The sequence below is a fragment of the Myxocyprinus asiaticus genome, chromosome 43 (assembly GCF_019703515.2).
Source record: "Myxocyprinus asiaticus isolate MX2 ecotype Aquarium Trade chromosome 43, UBuf_Myxa_2, whole genome shotgun sequence".
Taxonomy (NCBI): Eukaryota; Metazoa; Chordata; class Actinopteri; order Cypriniformes; family Catostomidae; genus Myxocyprinus; species Myxocyprinus asiaticus.
In genome coordinates, this window is record NC_059386.1 from 25,183,772 (window position 1) to 25,204,649 (window position 20,878).

Genomic DNA, 20,878 nt, shown 5'->3' on the forward strand with positions numbered 1-20,878 from the left:
AAATAGTTTTCATTTATCAATTAACATCATACAAAGTCCAGTAAGCTAAATCAATATTTGGTGTGACCACCTTTGCCTTCAAAACAGCATCAATTCTCCTAGGTACACCTGGACACAGTTTTTCTTGGTTATTGGCAGATTGGATGTATCAAGCTTCTTGGAGAATTCGCCACAGTTCGTCTCAATTGCTTCTGTCTCTTCATGTAATCCCAGACTGACTCGATGTTTAGTGAGAGGCTCTGTGGGGCCATGCCATCTGTTGCAGGGCTCCCTGTTCTTCTATTCTATTTGCAAAATGAGAGGATGTTTGGGAGTCTAAAATGTATATTTCCTATTGACACACTAAAGCTGAAGATATAAATAACCATCTTAAGACAAATGATTTTGTGAAACATCTTATGCAGCTAAGACTTCTGCACAGTACTGTATATGTAAAATTTAGCATTCAAAAGGATGCCCACGCATTGGAGGTTTATTTGTTTTCATTTATTTATTCACATTTGTTCAGAGAGAATTATCATTCATGTTTATGATATAAGTGAGCATCAACTGTCAATCAAAATTCATCATCAGAAGATCGAAATCTGCAGTTATTTCAAACACTCGCCGGTACTAGAAATAGCGCTAGCCTCATTGTGCTCATTGAATCAAACAAGTACCATGTAAACATGACTTTTGCACATTAATCCTGGAAGTTGTGTAAAGTCAGCCAATCTGATCTGAACTGCCAATGTTCAGCTAGCACACTACAGTTTTGTATGCCATATGCACCAGAGGGACAGAGAATGGACTGTGGTCCATTGAGGGGATGAGACTAAACAAAACTACTGGTTCAGCATACATATTTAGATATTTAATTCATATTTAAATATTATTTTTGGCTACTTTTATTAAAAGTAATAGTAAAGAGAGGAATGAATCCGAAATGTCTCAAGCCAGATTGGACACCACGTTGCCGCATGAACGCACAGCTCCATATGTCGGAGCATATGCGTTAACTTCTAGGCCATGGATTTGCTGTCTTTGCTGCATATTTGAATCAATGTTCAAAACTGGAAGGATCTGAGTACAGAAAATTGCTACAAATTTAGAAAGAAATTGATCCTCTTGGGAATTTATGTTGATGTTTGATTTAAAAAGACAGCTCTAATCTCCTAATACTCTGCTTTCATCATTGTCTCACCTCAATCAGTAGAAGAGCCTTTATTTTCTAGTAAACGTTTGTGATGGGGCAAAACAACCGCAAGTACAAACTACAAGCATGTTTCCACTAGGGACATATGTCTTTCCAATGCTTGATCTGAAATGTTACACAATAAAATAAGGTGTAGATAACTGAGCATGATAGTAAAACACATTGTTACTTTCTTTCTGACTGTTTCAGTCTTCTCTCCCTCTTTCAGCATGTTATTTAAAAAGACTGGCAGCAATATCATCAAGTCTCGAGAAGAGATGAGAAGAGGAGTTCACACAGGTGTCCTAACAGATTAACCACAGGAGTAGTTGATCACATTAACTGTGGACATGCACTACTAGTGTTTCTTGTCTTAATCTTAAACAGTATGTATACTGATTTATCATTTAAAACCTAAAAAACTCCTTTTTGTGAAATGTTGTTTGAAAAATTAGCTTGTACTCTCCGTTTTAAAAAAGCCACTAAAAAGGTCTTCTTAATGGCATATGTGAGGAAGTTCAGATTCACAACATAATATATAACTATAGCATACAGTAAAAAGTGTTTCCTTCCTGTTCTCTGGGCCCATTTCTGGTCTTAATTAAACAGTCGAGGGAAAAATGAACCTTGTTCTCTTACACCAGCTCGTAAAGAAACTAAGAAGATAGTGTAAGCGAACCACACATCCCATTTAGACACACACACACACACACACACACACACACACACTTTAAAAGAGCACCCAAAAATGGCAAAAGAGTTACAGCAAGGGCTATCAGTGGAGCCTGGCCCATTAAAATTGCACTGTGTGGCAGATGCTGAATGTAATAGTTTCTCTGATATTGGGAGTTACAGCTATGGCTGATTTAAACAGCAAGTGCTGCCATTAACTCTGACAGGTTGGCAGCAGGTGTTTTGTTTAAAAGCAGCTGGGTTGATTTACGACTCCCTGCATTGAAACTGTGCATTAAAAAAAACCCCGTAGTTATGAGGAATTTTCTCTATTCCTCTGTGTGGAATTGAAGAATGAAAGAACAATATGAGAAGGAAAGCAAACCCAATGGTGTTTATGTGGAATGCTGTGTATAAGGTATACTGCGTGACAAAACATAAAAGGAAGTGAGACAGAAAGATAGAAGGATAGCAAGAAAAGGACAAGCATGTTAATACATAAATACAGTCTGATCGAGCAAGAGACAAATTGATAGTTAAAGTATGAACAAGCACGAAAAGGAAGGATGAAAAACAGAGTTAGGATGACATGGTTATGTACGTTTGGAGTATCAATTATAATCTGTAAACAGGCAGGCATTGCACATGTGCCGTGCGGCTTGCAGAGTATACATCAGCATAGGTCATTCTGAGTAGTTGGGAAGATTTTCAACAGTTCCTGGACCTATGAACGATCCGCTCTGACCACCCACCGAACAGCAGACTGCTGCAGTAATTCCTCAACTCTCAACGAAGCCCAGTCATGCCGATATATACGAATCCAAAGAGCAAAATTTGCAATGAGGATTGAACACCTCTACTCAACTGTAGTATGAATAAAGTTCTGAAAATCTCTGCCAAATGTACCTGAATCTCTAGAGAACCTTGAACAACATAAGAAACTATTTTCAACAAATAAGAAATTTAAAAGTTGAGAGTTGGTGCGAAATGTTCAGAAAATAAATGGACCAATCAAAATCTGAATACATACTGAAACTTCATAACTAAAACTGCACACCTCTGCCAGCCCGAATATTTCCATCTTAAGATATAAAATTCTCTGCAAAATGTACCTGAAGTCCTAAGAAATCTTCTCAACAACTAAAATGTAAAAGTTGTGTTGCCGATTACATTTTTTGAAAAAAATCTGACCAAACAAAATGCCAACGCAAAGAATGAAACTTCGTTATGAAGATCGTACACCTCTTCCAGACTGGAAACTTCCAGCTTAAGCTCTGAAATTCTCAAAAATGTACCTGAAGTCCTAAAAAAAAAAGAGCTGAAGATAAAAAAACACCCAAGGACATCTATTCAACAAATAAGAACATTTGAAAGTGTGTCTGCAGTGGAATTTTCAAAAAAATAAGCTGACCAATCAAAATAATGTATTTCAAATACTGTAAGCCTTTCCAACCATCACAATCCGGTATAGTACATCAACTCAACGTATATAATTTTTAATGTGGCTACTCAACATATGCTCAAAGATGGAGGCAATTTGGACCTGAAGACATTAACAAGAGCTGACTGAAAAATCATGGAAACACAGTATGATCTACGCCAACACTAGAACGTTTAGAGGACCGAGTTCAGGATCATATCCTGAGAAGCCCAGTGCTAAGATAGAGGGATGGAAAAGAGGAGAGGAAAGCCAGAGGAATGAGGTATTCAGCTGCCGGGTACAACCTGGCTCCAGTCTTCTGTCTTTGTGATGAGCGGTTTTATCAGCTTTCAGACCCGTCAAACTGACTTTGGCAGAACTAGAATTTGTCCCTGAGGCCCAAATAAAAGACTGACGAGTCTTTCCACTGTCTGAAGATGATATCAGCTCTTGAAAATGTCATGTTATGAATCAGACAGTTGAGTCGCAAAAGTAATGGTTTGATTGTGGGGCAGTTTGTGTCAAAAATTGTTATGTGCCTGAATATAGAATTACTGAAAAAATGCATTTGGATGGAGAGGTATTGGGCTATGAACCATTCAAAAATGGAAAAAAATAAAGTAAAAAATAGGTGCATGATGTGTGCACCCTTCTCAGATCAGCACTATCAATCTTAACAGGCATCCCAGCTGAAAAATAAACAGCTTAAATCAGTCTAAGTTGGCTTGTTGGTCTTAGCAGTTTTCCCAGCCTGGTCAGGCTGGTCTGTTTGCTGGTTTTAAAGGGGTTTGTGGCCTTTGTGAGATGGTCAGGTTGGGAGACCAGCTACACAAGCTGAAGACCAGCTTAGCCAGGTTGGGAGACCAGCTACACAAGCTGAAGACCAGCTTAGCCAGGTTGGGAGACCAGCTAGACTGACAAAAAAGATCTTAGGTTGATTTAAGCAAGGCTGAAAAACAGCTCCAAAGCTCTTTAATAATTCTGCTCTCCTTTGAGCTCAATGTTCCTTTGATTTTTCTCTTTCAAGCATGGCAGCTCTCTCTGGTCTAGGAATCCAGGTTTAGTGTTCTGAACTCATGGAGCTATAGTATGTCAATCCCTACTTCCATTTTTACGCTTGTCATAACGTCCTCCTGAAAAAATAGACAGTGGAATCAAACAGTTCCCAATAAAACCCAGTCTGAGAGGGAGGCTTGGGTTTAACAGGCCCAATCTCTGGACTCCATCACCAAGAGTACATCTGGATCACATCTCCCAGACTCTCTAAGCTCTGCAGCAATCAGGCATGCAGCAATGGGCTACAAGTGTAGAAATGTGGGTGCAATGTGTCGTTAGAGCCCATTGCATGTCAAGAATGCTTCTAGGGGGGCCAAAGAAGTTTCCAAGTTTCCAAAGAACAGTATGTTATGGAAAAAAAATTGTGGAAATGTATGTGTGTATTATTAGTGTTGTTTTAAGGAAAGACGAGGGACTAATGGATAGTAGATTAATCTGGCCCAAGACTTATTTCACTGGGGCAAAAAAAAACAAAGTGCTCAAACCGCATAATTTGGTCATAGAATAGGCATCCCAGGTGTGGACTGTCTCACTGGGGCACAATCGTGGAAACATGGAGGAAAAGTAAGTAAAAAGGGCAGGAAAAGAGAGCAATGGTTTACAGATTGCAATACCAGGTAGGGGTGACCCTAGATTTACAGTTACTGAGATCCCATTTCTGTCCCTCCAATTAGTGCATTTTAAATAACGATGGATGGAAGTTTCAGCTAAATAACAGGTTAAAATAGAGGACAGAAACGTTTTAATGAGAAGCAAAGAAGTTTGCATGTCGAAAATGATGTTTTTTCTTCCAAATGTGGATTCATCAGATTTCATTTACGAGACTAGTGCGTCGATATTACAGTGAATTTTCAGGTTTAATAGAGAAGCCTGGAACAATTTAAGAAGCTGTAAAAGCAAGCAAATGTGGAAATGCCTTAAAATGTGACTTTGGAAAGTGGCCTGATACTACAAGTAATACTGTTATTTACTGTTAAAGAGACAACATGACAATATAACATGGACTTCTGTTCAAAAACTTAGTGTGCTGCTTTGCTGTCTGAGAAGGCTACCTTCTAAAGCAGCATCTTCTTAGGGGACTGGTTTGAAATGTTCTATATAGACATGTTCTATCTCTGGTGACTCACATACACCACACAAATATGTTTATTACATGTATATGCAGCAGTGAAATTACACAAAGCCTGCAAACACTGCAAACAAGCTATTAGAGTAGACAGCAGAGGCAACATCCAACGCATGTCTACCATTCTGGATGTTTATGTTGTGTTAGTGTGTTGTGTTAATGTTGTTGTCATAGTAATAATTAGGAACTGGCATGGTATCAGCAAGAACCAATCACAGTATGCTAATGTCACTGTATTCCAAAACATGTGCTACTAGAAGTCCCTCTTGAGGAAAACGCTGTTGTTAACCTTGCAATATCAATTCGTTTTCATCCGAAAATGTATTAGTGTGGCTGTGTCACAGAAGGTTGTAAATTCTAGAATGTTTGCAAAATGACATCACTGCTGAACTCTAAAGCCCTGAAGATAACATTATAATTTCAATAAGAGACAGTTAAGAAAAAGAGTCATGTTTTTAATAACATCTCTCCAACATCTCATTTATTATGGGCCAGTTAAGTCTAGTCCTACAGAGCAATGCCAGCAGTGTTTTGACTTTCTATAGCCTTTAGACTTTTGCCCATGAAATGTGTAGCATTATGATTACACTTCTCTGACAAATGACTAGTATTATTATCATATCTAAAAAAAAAAAAAAAAAAAAAGAGTTCTGCCTACACCTCACTTATCTTAATTCATAACCACCATCCTGACAGTTTTATCATTGACTGGGTAAAGCTTGATACGGGATGAATCATGTCCACAGTCACGTCATTTTGGTTAATGAAGACACACGCTGGGTGACTGGATGAAGCCCTAAACACAGTGAGGGAGGTGAGGTCAGAGGTTGGTCCAGTTTATGGGCCACCTCAATGACACTTTAAAGAATGTTGGAAGCAGGATGAAGCTGAGATTTTGTAAGATGTTGAGCAGATTGTAGGAATTGTTCAATCTACATAAGGCTATAGCTTTGCAAAATGTAATAATTCCACACTCTTCGGTGTTGGGCAGGGGGAAGGACGAAATTTCCAAAACTGTTTTCCAAGCTTACATTTTATTATCTCGTATTATCAATATAACAGGTTTTACCTCTTAAATGTAGGGTATTTTCATGTGTATTTGTTGCTTTTGCTTGCTAACTGCATATTCAGATATTATGCACTAAAATATTTACAGGTAATTGCTCATCATTGACACAAATTGCAAAAGTATTCTATGTTTGTTTGGGAGTTTTGACTGAAAAACAAACCAAAAAACACCACAAATGGCATTGCAACTTTTGAGAAAAGCCGAAGCAACTTACGATATTTGGGCCGCAATACTAAAGAAAAAGTGCAGCAGTCAAGAAAAAATGGTGCTTCTTTATCTCAAATCAGGTTTTAATAAAGCAGTACAAAAACAGCATTTTTTATGTTGTCCAGCTATTGTACAAGCTCATTTAAAGAAAAGGGCTAGGCGATGTATTTGCCAAGAAGGCAACTGGCTCTTTTAACCTTTTCTACAGCCGCCAATACCTCCATGAAGGTGTTGTGATTTTATCCATTTATTCTTCTACAAGTGGCCAAGATCCAGTCCACAGAACCCAACGAAGGCATCTTGAGACATGTTTAAAAGCCTACAGTCAAAGACACCCATAGAGCATGTTTACATTAAAAAAAAAACAAACATCTTTTTTCATTTTCTATTTCTACAATAGAAAAACAGCACAGACTAATGCACAAAAAAAAAAAAAAAAAAAAAAAAAATTGTATTTCTATATATATATATATATATATATATATATATATATATATATATATATATATATATATATATATATATATATATATATAGGACCACAAGCAAAAAGCTATACTATAAGTTCAATCACACTAAGATACAGATGTATCTTCCCAAACTTGAAGAGATTAATGGACCATGCAGATTTACAGATCGCTGACTTTAACTCAGAGAACACCCACTATACAAATCCGAGACCTCGTTATGACAGAGAGAGGGTTAGACACCCAGAGTAGAACTGACAAATGAACGTGAGACCCAACGAGGCCAAGAGAGAGATAGAGAAGATGATTTAAACCATATTTGTCAAGCTCAAAGCTGACACAATGTTAAACAACGACACTTCGAGGCTGATTACAGCTTATATTGCTGTAAGTTATGGTGTGTGGAGGTCACGGGGTCACGTAGGAGAGGGGATAATAGGATATGGTGCGGGCCTGGCTCGTGTAGAGTTAATAACGAGGGCCACATAGGTCCCTCTGTTCTCCTTCGCCTTTTAACTCATACTTAAATGAGCTTTAGAATCCAACATCTGAAGGGTTGGACCTTCATCTTCTCAGTGGCACCTGATTCATCTGCAAACAGACAAGTATAGGACCATTAAACAGCTGAGAGGTCTCACTCCTTGTACAGCTGCTGCTAATAGCTGTTTGTTGGCTGTCCCTCATACAAACAAGCAGACATTTGCAAACACACAAATGCACAAATGGCTGAGGGTCAGGAAAAGTGTGTCCTGATTGTTGTTTGACTTTCATAACAGCATTGTCTCCCAGGAGCCTCTGTGACTGGCAGAGTGGGATGTGGGTGGCCAAATGTACTGTCTGTGAACCATGTAAAGGCTTGTGCATCACAGATAGACAGTAGAATTACGGTCTATTGTGTTACAGAACATCCATGTGGTTGCAAGTTCAACAGCATGACTGACGTTCTCAGTAGGTTGGGAGTTGTAAAATGTTTGCAGAGTTGACAGCATTGTTAAACACAACAGTATTGCAGGGGATGTGCACTGTAGACATAACTGAAAAAGGGATTTGGTGTGTGAAATGTGTATGTGTGTGGGCAAGGCCTAATCTGAGCCAGCCGCAGCTCGGGATGTGTATTGTGGTCATTTTGAAAGCACAAGTACCCAAGATATCTTGACAGATATATAAGTTCCGTATGCACAACTTTTTCCACTGTTGATCAGATATACTCTTGGGTCAGATTCTTTGGGTACTGCATTGTCTTGTACCATCTGTGACATGACTTTAACACAGCATTTTAAGTGCTTAAAGTTTAAAACTGTATAAACAACTGTTAACAACGTGTCTCAAGACCAAAACTTTGAAGTTACACAATCATGCGTTTTCATGATCGATCATTGCTGTTATTTCCGAGTACTTGTGCATATTCCTAGCCTCAGCCCATCCAAACAGAGGTAGCGATACAAATTATCATCATCCATCAATTTGACATACTGGGTCGTAAATTTTTCCTTATGCTCTACTTCTTAGTAAATTATCAGTAAAATATTGTAATGTGTGGCATTTTTAATGTGACACTGATATCACAAGAAAGTCTGTGGCAACAATTGGCTGAACAATAGTCTTACCAAATGTGATTCTTGTAGGGTTCCCACTCTTTCCGATTACTGAATTTCTATGACTTTACCATGACCTTTCAAGTCATTTACGATTTCGGGATATGGTCTTTTAAAAATTGAAATTGAATATATATATATATATATATATATATATATATATATATATATATATATATATATATATATATATATATATATATATATTTTTTTTTTTTTTTTTTTTTTTTAAAAGAGCAATTTGCTGAAATGGTTCAAGCAATTCATTGAAAAGATTAAATTCAAAAGAACACTGCTCACAAATCGGATATCACCTTTGCATGTGAACAAATTCGACTTTGCACAAGAGAAATACCTAAAACTTTAGAGCAAAGCGTAACTAAAAAAATGCATATTCACCACAGACATTTCCAAGACTTTTAAGATTATATTGATTATTTCCAGGTTTTCTATGACTGTGGAAACCCCTTTTTTTGGCTTGTCTATTCTCTATGTGACAAAGACAACAGACACTGGTTTTGCAATCTGGTCACCCAATTTTATGAACAATATCCCGTGAATTATTCCACTAGACTACACTTGGATCTCACATTTCACACCCCAAATCCTCACACACATCTCTCTCTGAGTCCATTTTCACAGGGGAGCCTAAATTTGTACTTTCTCCCCTTGTTCCTACATTTAATCCCTATTAGCATCCTTTACTGTGGGAATGTTTCTAACATAGGGAAACACAATAGACCAGACCTTGTTATTTCTATCTATTAAAATGACAGAAAGCATTTTGAATTATCTGACAATGTTTTTAAAATTCGATAATTGACAGAACATTTTTGATTATCGCAACAACTGAGCCTGTCTATGCAAACATACACCCCAAGGGACGTCTTTACCATATGCTGGCACAATTCAGGGTTCTTCTTTTTCCCCTTCTCTTTCTGCCCCCTCTCTCTTACCTCTCCATCTTCTTCCTCTCTTCCTCCTCATTTATAACCTGTTGAAATCAGCCATTAATCCTACATCAAAAGCGGAGAAAGTTATCTCGACCCCTGTCATTCAAAAGGGGGCCTATCTGATTATAACAATCAAATTTTATTGCAGGTTTCATTAAGGGGCTTTTCACCATGTGTGGAATGCAGGAATGTGATACCTCTCTAGGCATGTGCACTGCAGACATGTAATCAGCACACCAGCAACCTCTTTTCTTGGACGGCTCCTGCTTAGTTACGGCACCAAAACAAAGAAAAACAATAATTTGAACTGGGTAGCCGCCATTGTAATTGCAGTGCCCACATATTCTGGCATTAAAATGCCAGGGTCTGCGGATCCTACAGGCCAAGCCTGGAGAGTATGCATCCATCTTCATGGCAACCACAGCATCACATGCACACAAAATGTTAACAATTTACAAGCATCTCACGTGCTGGGGAAGATCACATCCTGAGGATGTAATTTAACCTGAAACTATGAAGATTAGGGAGGAAGAAAGATTGCAGTAATGTTAGAACAAGCAAACGTGACAGTTTATCGAGTTGTGTAAGAATCTAATGAGATGATGCAATGCTACTCTGATTGCATTGTAAAAGGAAAAGGCCTATTCGCAACCGCAAGATTTATAAAGGTGGACACAGGATAGAGATTAAAGCGAAAACTGTTTATAAACAGGCTTTGTAGATCAGGATCAAAGAATGAAAACATTAATACAAGCGTCAATACACTCACAACACTATTTCCAAATAACAACAACGCATCTGCAACTCAAAAGGCCTTTACTAAAATATTTTCATTATAATCAAAGTTTAAAAAATAAATAAATTCCAAAGCAAAAATAATCAGAGCTGTGGCCAAGTGGTTAGTGTGTAAACTCTGATAAGTTGAGCTGTGGTGCTCAAGCCGGCCATGTAAGTTTGAGTCCAGTTCACGATTTTACCCGATCTCTTTCCTGCCTCTTCTACCCATCATTACCATTTTTCTCTTTATTATTATCACCAATAAAAGTGAAAAAATCCCAAAGACAATATTTAAAGGGTTGGTTTATGCCAATCAGAATGTTAGTCACCATTAATTTTTATTGCATCTTTTTTCCATACAATCAAAGTGGTGACTAAGGTTGTCATTGCAACAATCTGCCTTCTGTGTTTCACAAAAAAAGTCATTAAAGAGCATTGTTGCCACTTTGATAGAAGACATCAATAAGTAAGATACATAAACTCAGCAAAAAAAGAAACGTCCGCTTTTCAGGACACTGTATTTTAAAGATAATTTTGTAAAAATCCAAATAACTTTACAGATCTTTATTGTAAAGGGTTTAAACAAAGTTTTCCATGCTTGTTCAATGAACCATAAACAATTAATGAACATGCACCTGTGGAATGGTCATAAAGACAATAACAGCTTGCAGACGGTAGGCAATTAAGCTCACAGTTATAAAAACTTAGGACACTAAAGAGACCTTTCTACTGACTCTGAAAAACACCAAAAGAAAGATGCCCAGGGTCCCTGCTCATCTGCGTGAACGTGCCTTAGGCATACTGCATTGAGGCATGAGGACTGCAGATGTGGCCAGGGCAATAAATTGCAATGTCCGTACTGTGAGATGCCTAAAACAGTACTACAGGGAGACAGGAAGGACAGCTGATCGTCCTCGCAGTGGCAGACCACATGTAACAACACCTGCACAGGATCGGTACATCCGAATATCACACCTGCAGAGTTACACCAGGAATGCACAATCCCTCCATCAGTGCTCAGACTGTCCGCAATAGGCTGAGAGAGGCTGGACTGCGGGCTTGTAGGCCTGTTGTAACGCAGGTTCTTACCAGACATCACCAGCAACAATGTTGCCTATGAGCACAAACCCACCTTCACTGGACCAGACAGGACTGACAAAAAGTGCTCTTCACTGACGAGTCACGGTTTTGCCTCACCAGGGGTGATGGTTGGACTCGCGTTTATCGTCGAAGGAATTAGCGTTACACCGAGGCCTGTACTCTGGAGCAGGATCGATTTGGAGGTGGAGGGTCCGTCATGGTCTGGGGCGGTGTGTCACAGCATCATTGGACTGAGCTTGTTGTCATTGCAGGCAATCTCAATGCTGTGCATTACAGGGAAAGCATCCCCCTCCCTCCCTGCAGGCTCACCCTGTCATGACACTCCAGCATGACAATGCCACCAGCCATACTGCTCGTTCTGTGCATGATTTCCTGCAAGACAAGAATGTCAGTGTTCTGCCATGGCCAGCGAAGAGCCCGGATCTCAATCGCATTGAGCATGTCTGGGACCTGTTGGATCGGAGGGTGAGGGCTAGGGCCATTCCCCCAAGAAATGTCCGGGAACTTGCAAGTGCCTTGGTGGAAGAGTGGGGTAACATCTCACAGCAAGAACAGGCAAATCTGGTGCAGTCCATGAGGAGGAGATGCACTGCAGTACTTAATGCAGCTGGTGGCCACACCAGATACTGACTGTTACTTTTGATTTTGACCCCCCCTTTGTTCAGAGACACATTATTCCATTTCTGTTAGTCACATGTCTGTGAAACTTGTTCAGTTTATGTCTTAGTTGTTGAATCTTTTTTTTGTATATACAAATATTTACACATGTTAAGTTTGCTGAAAATAAAAGCAGTTGAAAGTGAGAGGACGTTTCTTTTTTTGCTGAGTTTATATGCACACCTATGCAAACTTAAGCAAAACCCAGAGTTACGAGACCCTCTTTTGAAGCCGTTATTCATCTACTATGCTGTAGCAGACACGGTTAATCTACAGAGAGGGAGGATCAGATGAAAAGATGAAAGAGTTAGAGAGGGATGGATGAAAGAGAGGCAAGGGGCTCAAGGGGACACATGAAAGTTGGAACCCCGTGGCGTTTAAGTAGCGTTTAATTCAAGAAGGGCCTTAAACCACCCTGAACACACATATTGAACTTGACAGGTGTACAAATTACACACGTATACATCACAAGTGCAAACAGACACATACATATTTCTCTGTGTTGTGGGAAGAACCTCTTTAGACAGTAAGGAATAAGATAAATCAATGTTTACTAATATTATAGTGTCCTCGTAGACATTTCTTACCTTTGCCAAGCAGAAATAACAGTTTTTTCTGAGATTTAGAGATATAATAAAATTAAGTCCAACTAAAAATTGAGCTACAAAACACAATCAATCACAAAAAATAAATGTTCTTACTCTCTCTCCTTTTCGCTGAGTTTGTCGGTGATGGTGTCTTTGATAGAGGAGCGGGAACCCTTGTGGATGACCGGATACCTGAGCGGAATCTGCAGGAAGCACGATATCATCATCACCAAGTGTGCCGTGTAACCCAGAGCCACAGCCACACTCCCATCATCCTTTGCTGCAGCAAAGAAAGGAAAACACAGAAAGACTTATTTGTAATCATGTTAGAACAAATGATGAATAAAAGATGAATTTGCACTCCAAGTAAAACACAAATAAACCAGTAAGCGTGTGAATCTTGATGAAATGTACAGGACATATTTCACCCCAAAATCTAAATAAAATTATAATCAATAAAAAATATAATGCAATGCAATGCAACATAATACCATTAGTGCTGTCAGTCGATTAAATGTTTTAATCACGATTAATCGCATCATTTTTCATTGTTAATCGCAAATAAATCGCAGATTTTGAAAGTGCTGAAATTTGACTCTAAATATACTTCTTTTCCTGTCAAAATGCATTTATTTCCATCTTGAGAAAGAAAACAAAACAATATGTAACAATATAATGCTTTATTAACATTTTTCAAACAAAGCCTTCCACAGTATAAAATTGGAAATGCACTAAAATAGCACCATTTCAAGTAACATTAAACGTTTTCCAAAGTCTAAATGGGAGGTTGACTAATTGAAAGAACTCATCTCCCCACATAGGTTGCATATTATAGCAATGGGCATTAAATCTCTAAACTCTGTCGCGGAGTCCTCGCCACTGCCATCCACCAGGGGAGCTGGAGGAACCGCTGCCATTTGCCGATGAAGGGGAGGAGTGGTTCCGTCCACCAGGGGCCACAGGACTCGCTGCTGTATGCTGGGGGAGGAGTGAGCTGTCGTCCACCAGAGAGCAGAGGAGCGGCTGAAGACTGGGCGACAGTGTGTCCAGGAACCGGCGAGCAAATTGTTCTCTCCGACTCCTCTCTCTGTCGCTCGGGGAGGGGCCGGCCCTGAATCAGGCTAATCAGCCAGGAGGGGGATAAAGACGAGCTGGAGGCACCAGTTCAAAAGAGAGAGAGAGACACGTGGCCACGTTGTGTGTGTCTGTGTTCGTGTTTGTTTTATGTTGTTTTAAGTTTTACCATCAAACTTTATGTTTACTGTTCAGCCGGTTCCCACCTCCTCCTTGCCCATCCTTTAACTGTTACACTCTCATCCTCCACAATATTAATCAACTGGCAGACTGTGGCTATCTGCTTTGTTACAGCAATCATGAAGCTGTGTTCATAAGTTTCATTGTTCCTTTTATAATATAGAATTTCTTTTGTTGCTGTTTTTAAATACAACCTGGACATGTTCTTGACAGGTTTGCTGGATTCACATACTGTGAGATAAACATATTTAGACAGAGATCTATAATACAAGAAACTCCATTTCGGTAAGGGTGTAGATCTGCACATTCTTGCATTAAGGATGAGCCACAACAATTCAAATCTTAAATTCAACAATTCCATTGTGAGGTTTAAGATGAGGGGCCGTTTGTTAAGTTGATGGAGGTTGATGAAGGTCATTCATTTCTTAGGGCCCTTAGGTTATAGTACGAGAGCAGTTTTATAACCCTTCGGTTCACTTACGCAATGCACTTTTCTTGACGGGGTCAAAGGCATCACCAGAGGCTGAAAGCAACTTAGAATATGAAGACCAGCTAACGTTAGTGTTCTGTCTTTAAACGTGTATAATCACACCCCAGTGTGTGCATTTCCTAAATAATTATATACAATCTAAATCACACTGATTGCCCCATTACTGTCTGAATAGTAACCTTTCGGCGTATTTCTGGCAAATTCGAATAAATGTGCAAATGCCAAACGAATAATATTTGGTTGTTTAGCAACTGCAAAGATGAGAGGTCAATCAGTCAAATTTGGGCAGAGTTTTATGAAAAGGATCCGCAAAGCCTTTTTTTCCCCAAAAAAGAATCCACAAAACACACTTCTGCTTTATCAGAAACATGCATACGAACTAAACATCCCAGACACCCCTGTATCTGCACATGCTCAGTTTTATTTACTACGCTTAAACGTATTGAGAGTTTCCAAGCTAGAACAACCACATATTTCCAGATGAAAACAACACACTCGACACAGTTTGTTCTTCAGTTGTGTAACTTGATGACAAAAACAAATTCATAACTATGGCAATGATAATATATTAATGCGACAGTTCACCCAAAAATAGTACATTTTGTAAATTTAGTTACCCTTATGTTGTTCCAAACCCATTTTACCTTCTTTTTCCAAAGTTTGGCAGAATGTTACCCTCAGTCACCATTCACTTTTGTTGTATGGAAAAGAGCAGCTTGGGCATTCTGCTATAACTAACTCCCTTTGTGTCCACTGAAGAAAAAAAAAATTATGGGTTTTCGAAAGACCAAACACCCTGTCTACACCAGGCGCATCCGTTGACAAGACATGGCGCAACACAACGGCTTGAGGCTGTCTACACTGGACGTGTCGACACAAACGTTCTAAACCATTTATTTCTGTTACTTCCAGTGTAGACTGCATCATTGATTATAATGGGTTCTATTGCTTTTGACGCGACGCAATGCAATGTGACGCGCCGTTCACGCCCAGTGTAGACAGGGTGTAAGGGTAAGCAAGTGATGACAGAATTTTCATTTTTGAGTGAACTATTCCTTTAAGCATAGGAAATCAGCACTGTATGAATAGAACTGTTTTTGAGTGTTATTTTATATAAGAAATACATTGTGTGTGTGACTATACATATGAGGTTTCATTCTGAAAACTGTGCAAACTCAGAGCAATAACCACATATGTTGAGGACTGCATGTGCATGTATGTGATCATCTGTGCATGCATGTTGTTGCATGTGCCGGTCAACCTGGCTTCTATTAACCTCTCTATTCTTTTGAATACATGCCTTTCTGCCTGAAAAAAGCTAAAACTGATTCTCTGCGACACATACGGTGCTGCACAAAGGACACACGGGAAATTAGATGAATAACTCTCACCACATCCAACACACCAAAAGACATCATATGTCCCCTTCATACACAGTTTATTTTCCTTATTAAAAACTACAAAAGCCTAACTGCAGGGAACTTTGTAAAATGAAAGCACTAATCAAATCCTTTTCTCTTATATAACGCAAGAAGTCAGGAGGTCCAACCAGTTCTCACAGTGAATAACTGTCTAGAATGATCTCACTCTTAACCACAAGCTGAAGGGTTCCATGGACACAGGGCTCCATTGATCAGATTCAGAGAAGCACAGAATTATTGATTGATGGTCTGCAGCCTGTGATTCACAGCCAGACTGAAGAGACCCAGAAATCAAGGGAAATTCAGTGAAGCAGAAAGTAGAGGTCGACGATATATCAGTTTTGCCGATTAATCGGCACCAATAACAGATTTCTGGAACTATCGGTTATCGGCAAAAATCCTCACCGATAGTTTTTCCCCATTGCGTCCGGTGCTGAAGCAGCTGGGAAGGGTCCGCTGTCATCATACATATGAGAGTGGCCTCTAGAGGCGAAATAAAAACTATCACTTCACTGATGCCTTGTGCTGTTTGTTTTGACACGTGAGACTAACTCTGCATGGAGTGGAACACTTCAGATGCGGATTTAAAACATGAACAACGAAAAGGTATGTATACAGTACACTACAGTACCAGTTGTAATATCATTATAAAGTAATTTGTTGACTAGATGCTGCATTAGTAGAGAACAGCAGTATGTTTGCCGACAAGGCTGAGAGGATGCTAATATTAAAGCTAACCTCAAGCGGTTGGTTAGAACAATGTGACAAAAATACACGCAAGTCCTACCTAAATGTTTAAATGTCACGATTGTTACCATCTATTACCAACTATTTGCATTAGTTTATATCCAGCTGATCATGTTTATGCATTCGTTAGCCAGCTAAGTTGCATATTTAAAGCTAGTGACATGAGAAAGCAAATTAATATCTTCATGCAGCCGAGAGAAACGTATAAACAAATCACAAACGCATCTGATTTCAATTACTTTTTTTATCCTCACTGTAATACGATGACTACTGATCGATCACATTCTTGCGCTAAAAAGGCTAGACACAGCGCAACAAATACAGTTTAACAGAAAGCAGGTGTCTATTATGCATATGCTTTTAAAGTTCTTTTTAATTAGACACAACATCTAAAAAACAGCGCTCCTGCAGAGACGCTGGATAAACAAAAACAAAGGGAAACAAAGACGCTCGTCTAGTGCGTGTTTACATAGAGAAACAAATGGACGGTTGCAAAAGCGTTTGGTGTGAACAGCCCCTTACAGTTGGTGGAGGTCTTTGGTCATTGCGTCTTGCTCTCTTATAGGCCTTTCTCAGATTAAGCAATGAGTTGTTTAAATGCTTTGTCAGGAAATATGTTCAACTTGGAAATGTGTGTCTCGAGATTCTCGCGTTCTGTGCCATTCTGTTGTGTTCCGTCTGATTGAACAGCCCCTGGCCTTGGCTCATATTCTGAGCCGCTGCACCACCGAGTTCAGCCGAATACCACTGCTATCTGTGAATCTTGCTACTCTACATACAATTGTCATGAATAATAAACAATGTGGTATTTCGCTGTTATTATGAAGGTTGAATCTGGAGTAGTAGGAATCAGTGCAAGTGTAACACCATGTAAACTGTCTATTGAAGTTTTTCCCCCCCTCATTTTACTTTTGACTTAACATTTGAGAATATGGACCAACTAAAACTTATTTTATGCACATTAGTTGAAAATGAAATGCTCTTTTTTAACAGCCAGAATAGGAATGTTCTATGCAATAATATAACAGTGCTGACTGGTTTATGTATTTATTGCGCCCTCTTGTGGACTAAGAAAACAACGTCAATTTAAAAATCAGCTGACTTTAAAATTTGAATTAGTTCATATATATTAATATTTATTTCATTTAAAAAAGTACAATACATTTTCATGGTTCAGTCAGTACTGTTTATTTTTGTAATGAAGTTCAGCACTATTTTACTATGAGTGTTATTTTTTTCATTCAGTATCAATTCGAAAAACTATCGGTTGATTAATTGGTTATCGGCAGGTATTGCCCAACTTAGTTATTGTATCGGTAAAATCCACTATCGGTCGACCTCCGGCAGAAAGAGCTAAAGAGCTCCTGTCTAGATATTTTGTACGTAGAGGATGGGGTTTTAAGGTATGGCAGAAAGTGTTTCAAGAGGACAATGATGGCTAATACTTAGAATTTTGACACATCAAGGCTTGAAATATTTATCAACTGATATGGGTCAATACCCAATGGAAATATCTAAAAAGCAGGGTGGCTGAAATAATGCACACACACACACACACACACACACACACACACACACACACACATATATACACACACAATTTAATGATAGCAATTAAGACATGCAGTACATAAAGTTGCTAAATTAAATAAGATGTTTTTTTCACATTATTGACTTCACAATCACTGTCACTATGCTTGGTTGTTGTGTGTGGGCATTGCTATACAGTTGCTGATGTGTTCTGGGTGGTTGCTAGGGCATTGCTACTGTAGTTGGTTGCATACTGGCCCAAGTCAAAAGATCCCACCACCATCCCCATTCGTATATACAGTAGTCTGCATGTAATATGTGATATTCTTGTCCCTAGATATGGCTCGGGTCCCTCCATCACTGTAAGTCTACAGGACTTTTTTTCACGAGTTTTATTATCCACTGAGCGATATCATCCTCCAGTTTTACTGTCCACTAATACAAATATTAATTCCTGAACATAATCAACAATTGAATTACAACAAGTAAAAATACTATTTTTGATATCTGTAAATTTATTTCAACATTTGAGATTTCAGATTCCTGGAAATGGATTTCAGATATCAAATTGAAGAGTAATTAAAGATATAGTTAAAGGCTTTTTTACTAGTTACAATATGATTAAAGATACTGTATCTGAAATTAAAAATGCCATTAGTAAAAATAGTTTAACAGATTAAAAAAAAAAAAAAAAAACTTTTTAACTTAATTGTAATTCCATTGTTGATATCAGGAATGGATATTTGTACTAGTAACATTGTTATTCTGATAATCAAAAATTATAATTTTTACTAGTATAGCGCTGATATGTGTATTTTAAATTCGAACTAGTACGGAATGAAATATAGATATCTCAAATTGTATTTTGAACAGGAATGAATGACAGATAATTGTAAAATTATACTAGTAAAAATGCAGTTACAGATTTCTATAACTATGTTTTTTTACTGAAATTCCATTTTTTATATCAAGAATGGGTATAAATGGGTACACCATTTCTGACTGCATTTTTCAATGAACCTTTTTGCTAGTGCAAACGTAATTACTGATTTCAAAAATTAGCATTTTCAGAAGTAGTTATTCCATTGCTGATTTCAAGTATAAGCATTTCCATCCGCAGAACTGCCGCTCACCTGGATGGTTTTTGTTTTTGGCACCATTCTGAGTAAACTCTAGATACTGTTATACTTGAAAATTGCAGGAGATCAGCAGTTACAGAAATACTCAAACCAGTCCGCTGGCACCAACAATCATGCCACGATCGAAATCACGGAGATTAAATTTTTTTCCCTTTCTGATATTTGATGTGAAATTTAACTGAGGCTCCTGACCTGTATCTGCATGATTTTATGCACTGCATTGTTACCACACAATTGGCTGATTAGATAATCTCATTAATAAGTTGGTGTACATGTGTTTTTATAAAATGCTAAGTGAGTCTATATCTATAATTAATTTCCTGCAACATGATTAAATGTTGAAAAGGCATGTGATAGTGGTAGTGCGTGTACATCAAGTGCATTCTGTACCGGCTCACTTTCAAAAGAGTATACTTTAAAAGGCCAGAGCACTCGACCATTCGTGAGACGTAACGGCACGCCAAAGTTAAGCAAGCCCCACTAAAAATACGCAATATCCATTGTCATGGTGAAAATTTCAAGATGGCACAATATCTACAGATTACTGGTTCAGCCTATTAATAAGTCTGTCACTACTCAGGATGCTAAATTCAAATCAAAACTTACCTTGAAAGTCTTCAGAATTGGGCAGTTTCACACCGCAAATCACATAATCATTTTGATTGTTCTGTAAACGAGAAAAACAGAAAACAGAAGAGCAATCGTGAGCACAGCACTCTGGAAACAGCATAAGAAGACAATTAATCACATCCTTTTTAAATTAACTAAAACAGCTTGGCAGAGTATAGTTTGGTCTCAATGCGGTTTTCTGCTAATTTTCAGTGGCTTTATTTTGTAAACTGATTTGACTGGCAAAAGTATGCTGAGGGTAGCAGGCAGTGTGTGCAGAGAACAGAAGGTCTAGGTCATCACTAAATGGTGGGAAAAACAACTGGTAAAGTAACGCCTTTAGCCTGAGAGTCCACAAGGAACCAGACTTCGTTGTGTTATATCTGAGTGTTTTTGTTGAGTGTGTGAGTTTAAGTACTTTTGTTTGAGTACATGGAGTTACAAACTCACCACATCAATGGGATAAATGTAGGACAGTTCTGATATAAGCTGACGACAGCGGAAGGTGAGCTGGGCATTGGACTTCAGAAACAACTCTCTGTTGAGGAAAACAAAAACACACACAGAGGAATTTCGAGATGTTTCACTATATTAATATGCATATGCAATAAGTTTAAATAGTGGATCATGAGCCAGTTATCAGAAATTAAAGTGAATCAAATACTTCTGATACATTAAAAGACTCCACAACATATATCACATATATAACTTCCAATGCCTAAACTACATAAATGTAGTGAAAGATTCAAGACAAGGACGAAAGAGCAAAAGAATGAAAAGAGGAAAGAGAAGAATTAATTCTATTATATAAATATTTATATTGGCTT

General features: G+C 38.4%; 1 protein-coding gene across 3 annotated transcripts in view; it reads right to left on the minus strand.

The window, feature by feature from the left end:
• The window catches only part of LOC127433995 (UV radiation resistance-associated gene protein-like), a 177,735-nt gene that overhangs the window by 82,861 nt on the left and 73,996 nt on the right, over nucleotides 1-20,878 (minus strand). For all 3 annotated transcript variants that reach the window (XM_051686404.1, XM_051686405.1, XM_051686406.1), the window contains 3 exons: nucleotides 20,502-20,589; nucleotides 20,049-20,109; nucleotides 12,976-13,141 (listed from right to left, as the gene is read on the minus strand). In XM_051686404.1, the coding sequence (XP_051542364.1) occupies nucleotides 12,976-13,141; nucleotides 20,049-20,109; nucleotides 20,502-20,589 (315 nt within the window). The remainder of the gene's footprint in view (nucleotides 1-12,975; nucleotides 13,142-20,048; nucleotides 20,110-20,501; nucleotides 20,590-20,878) is intronic.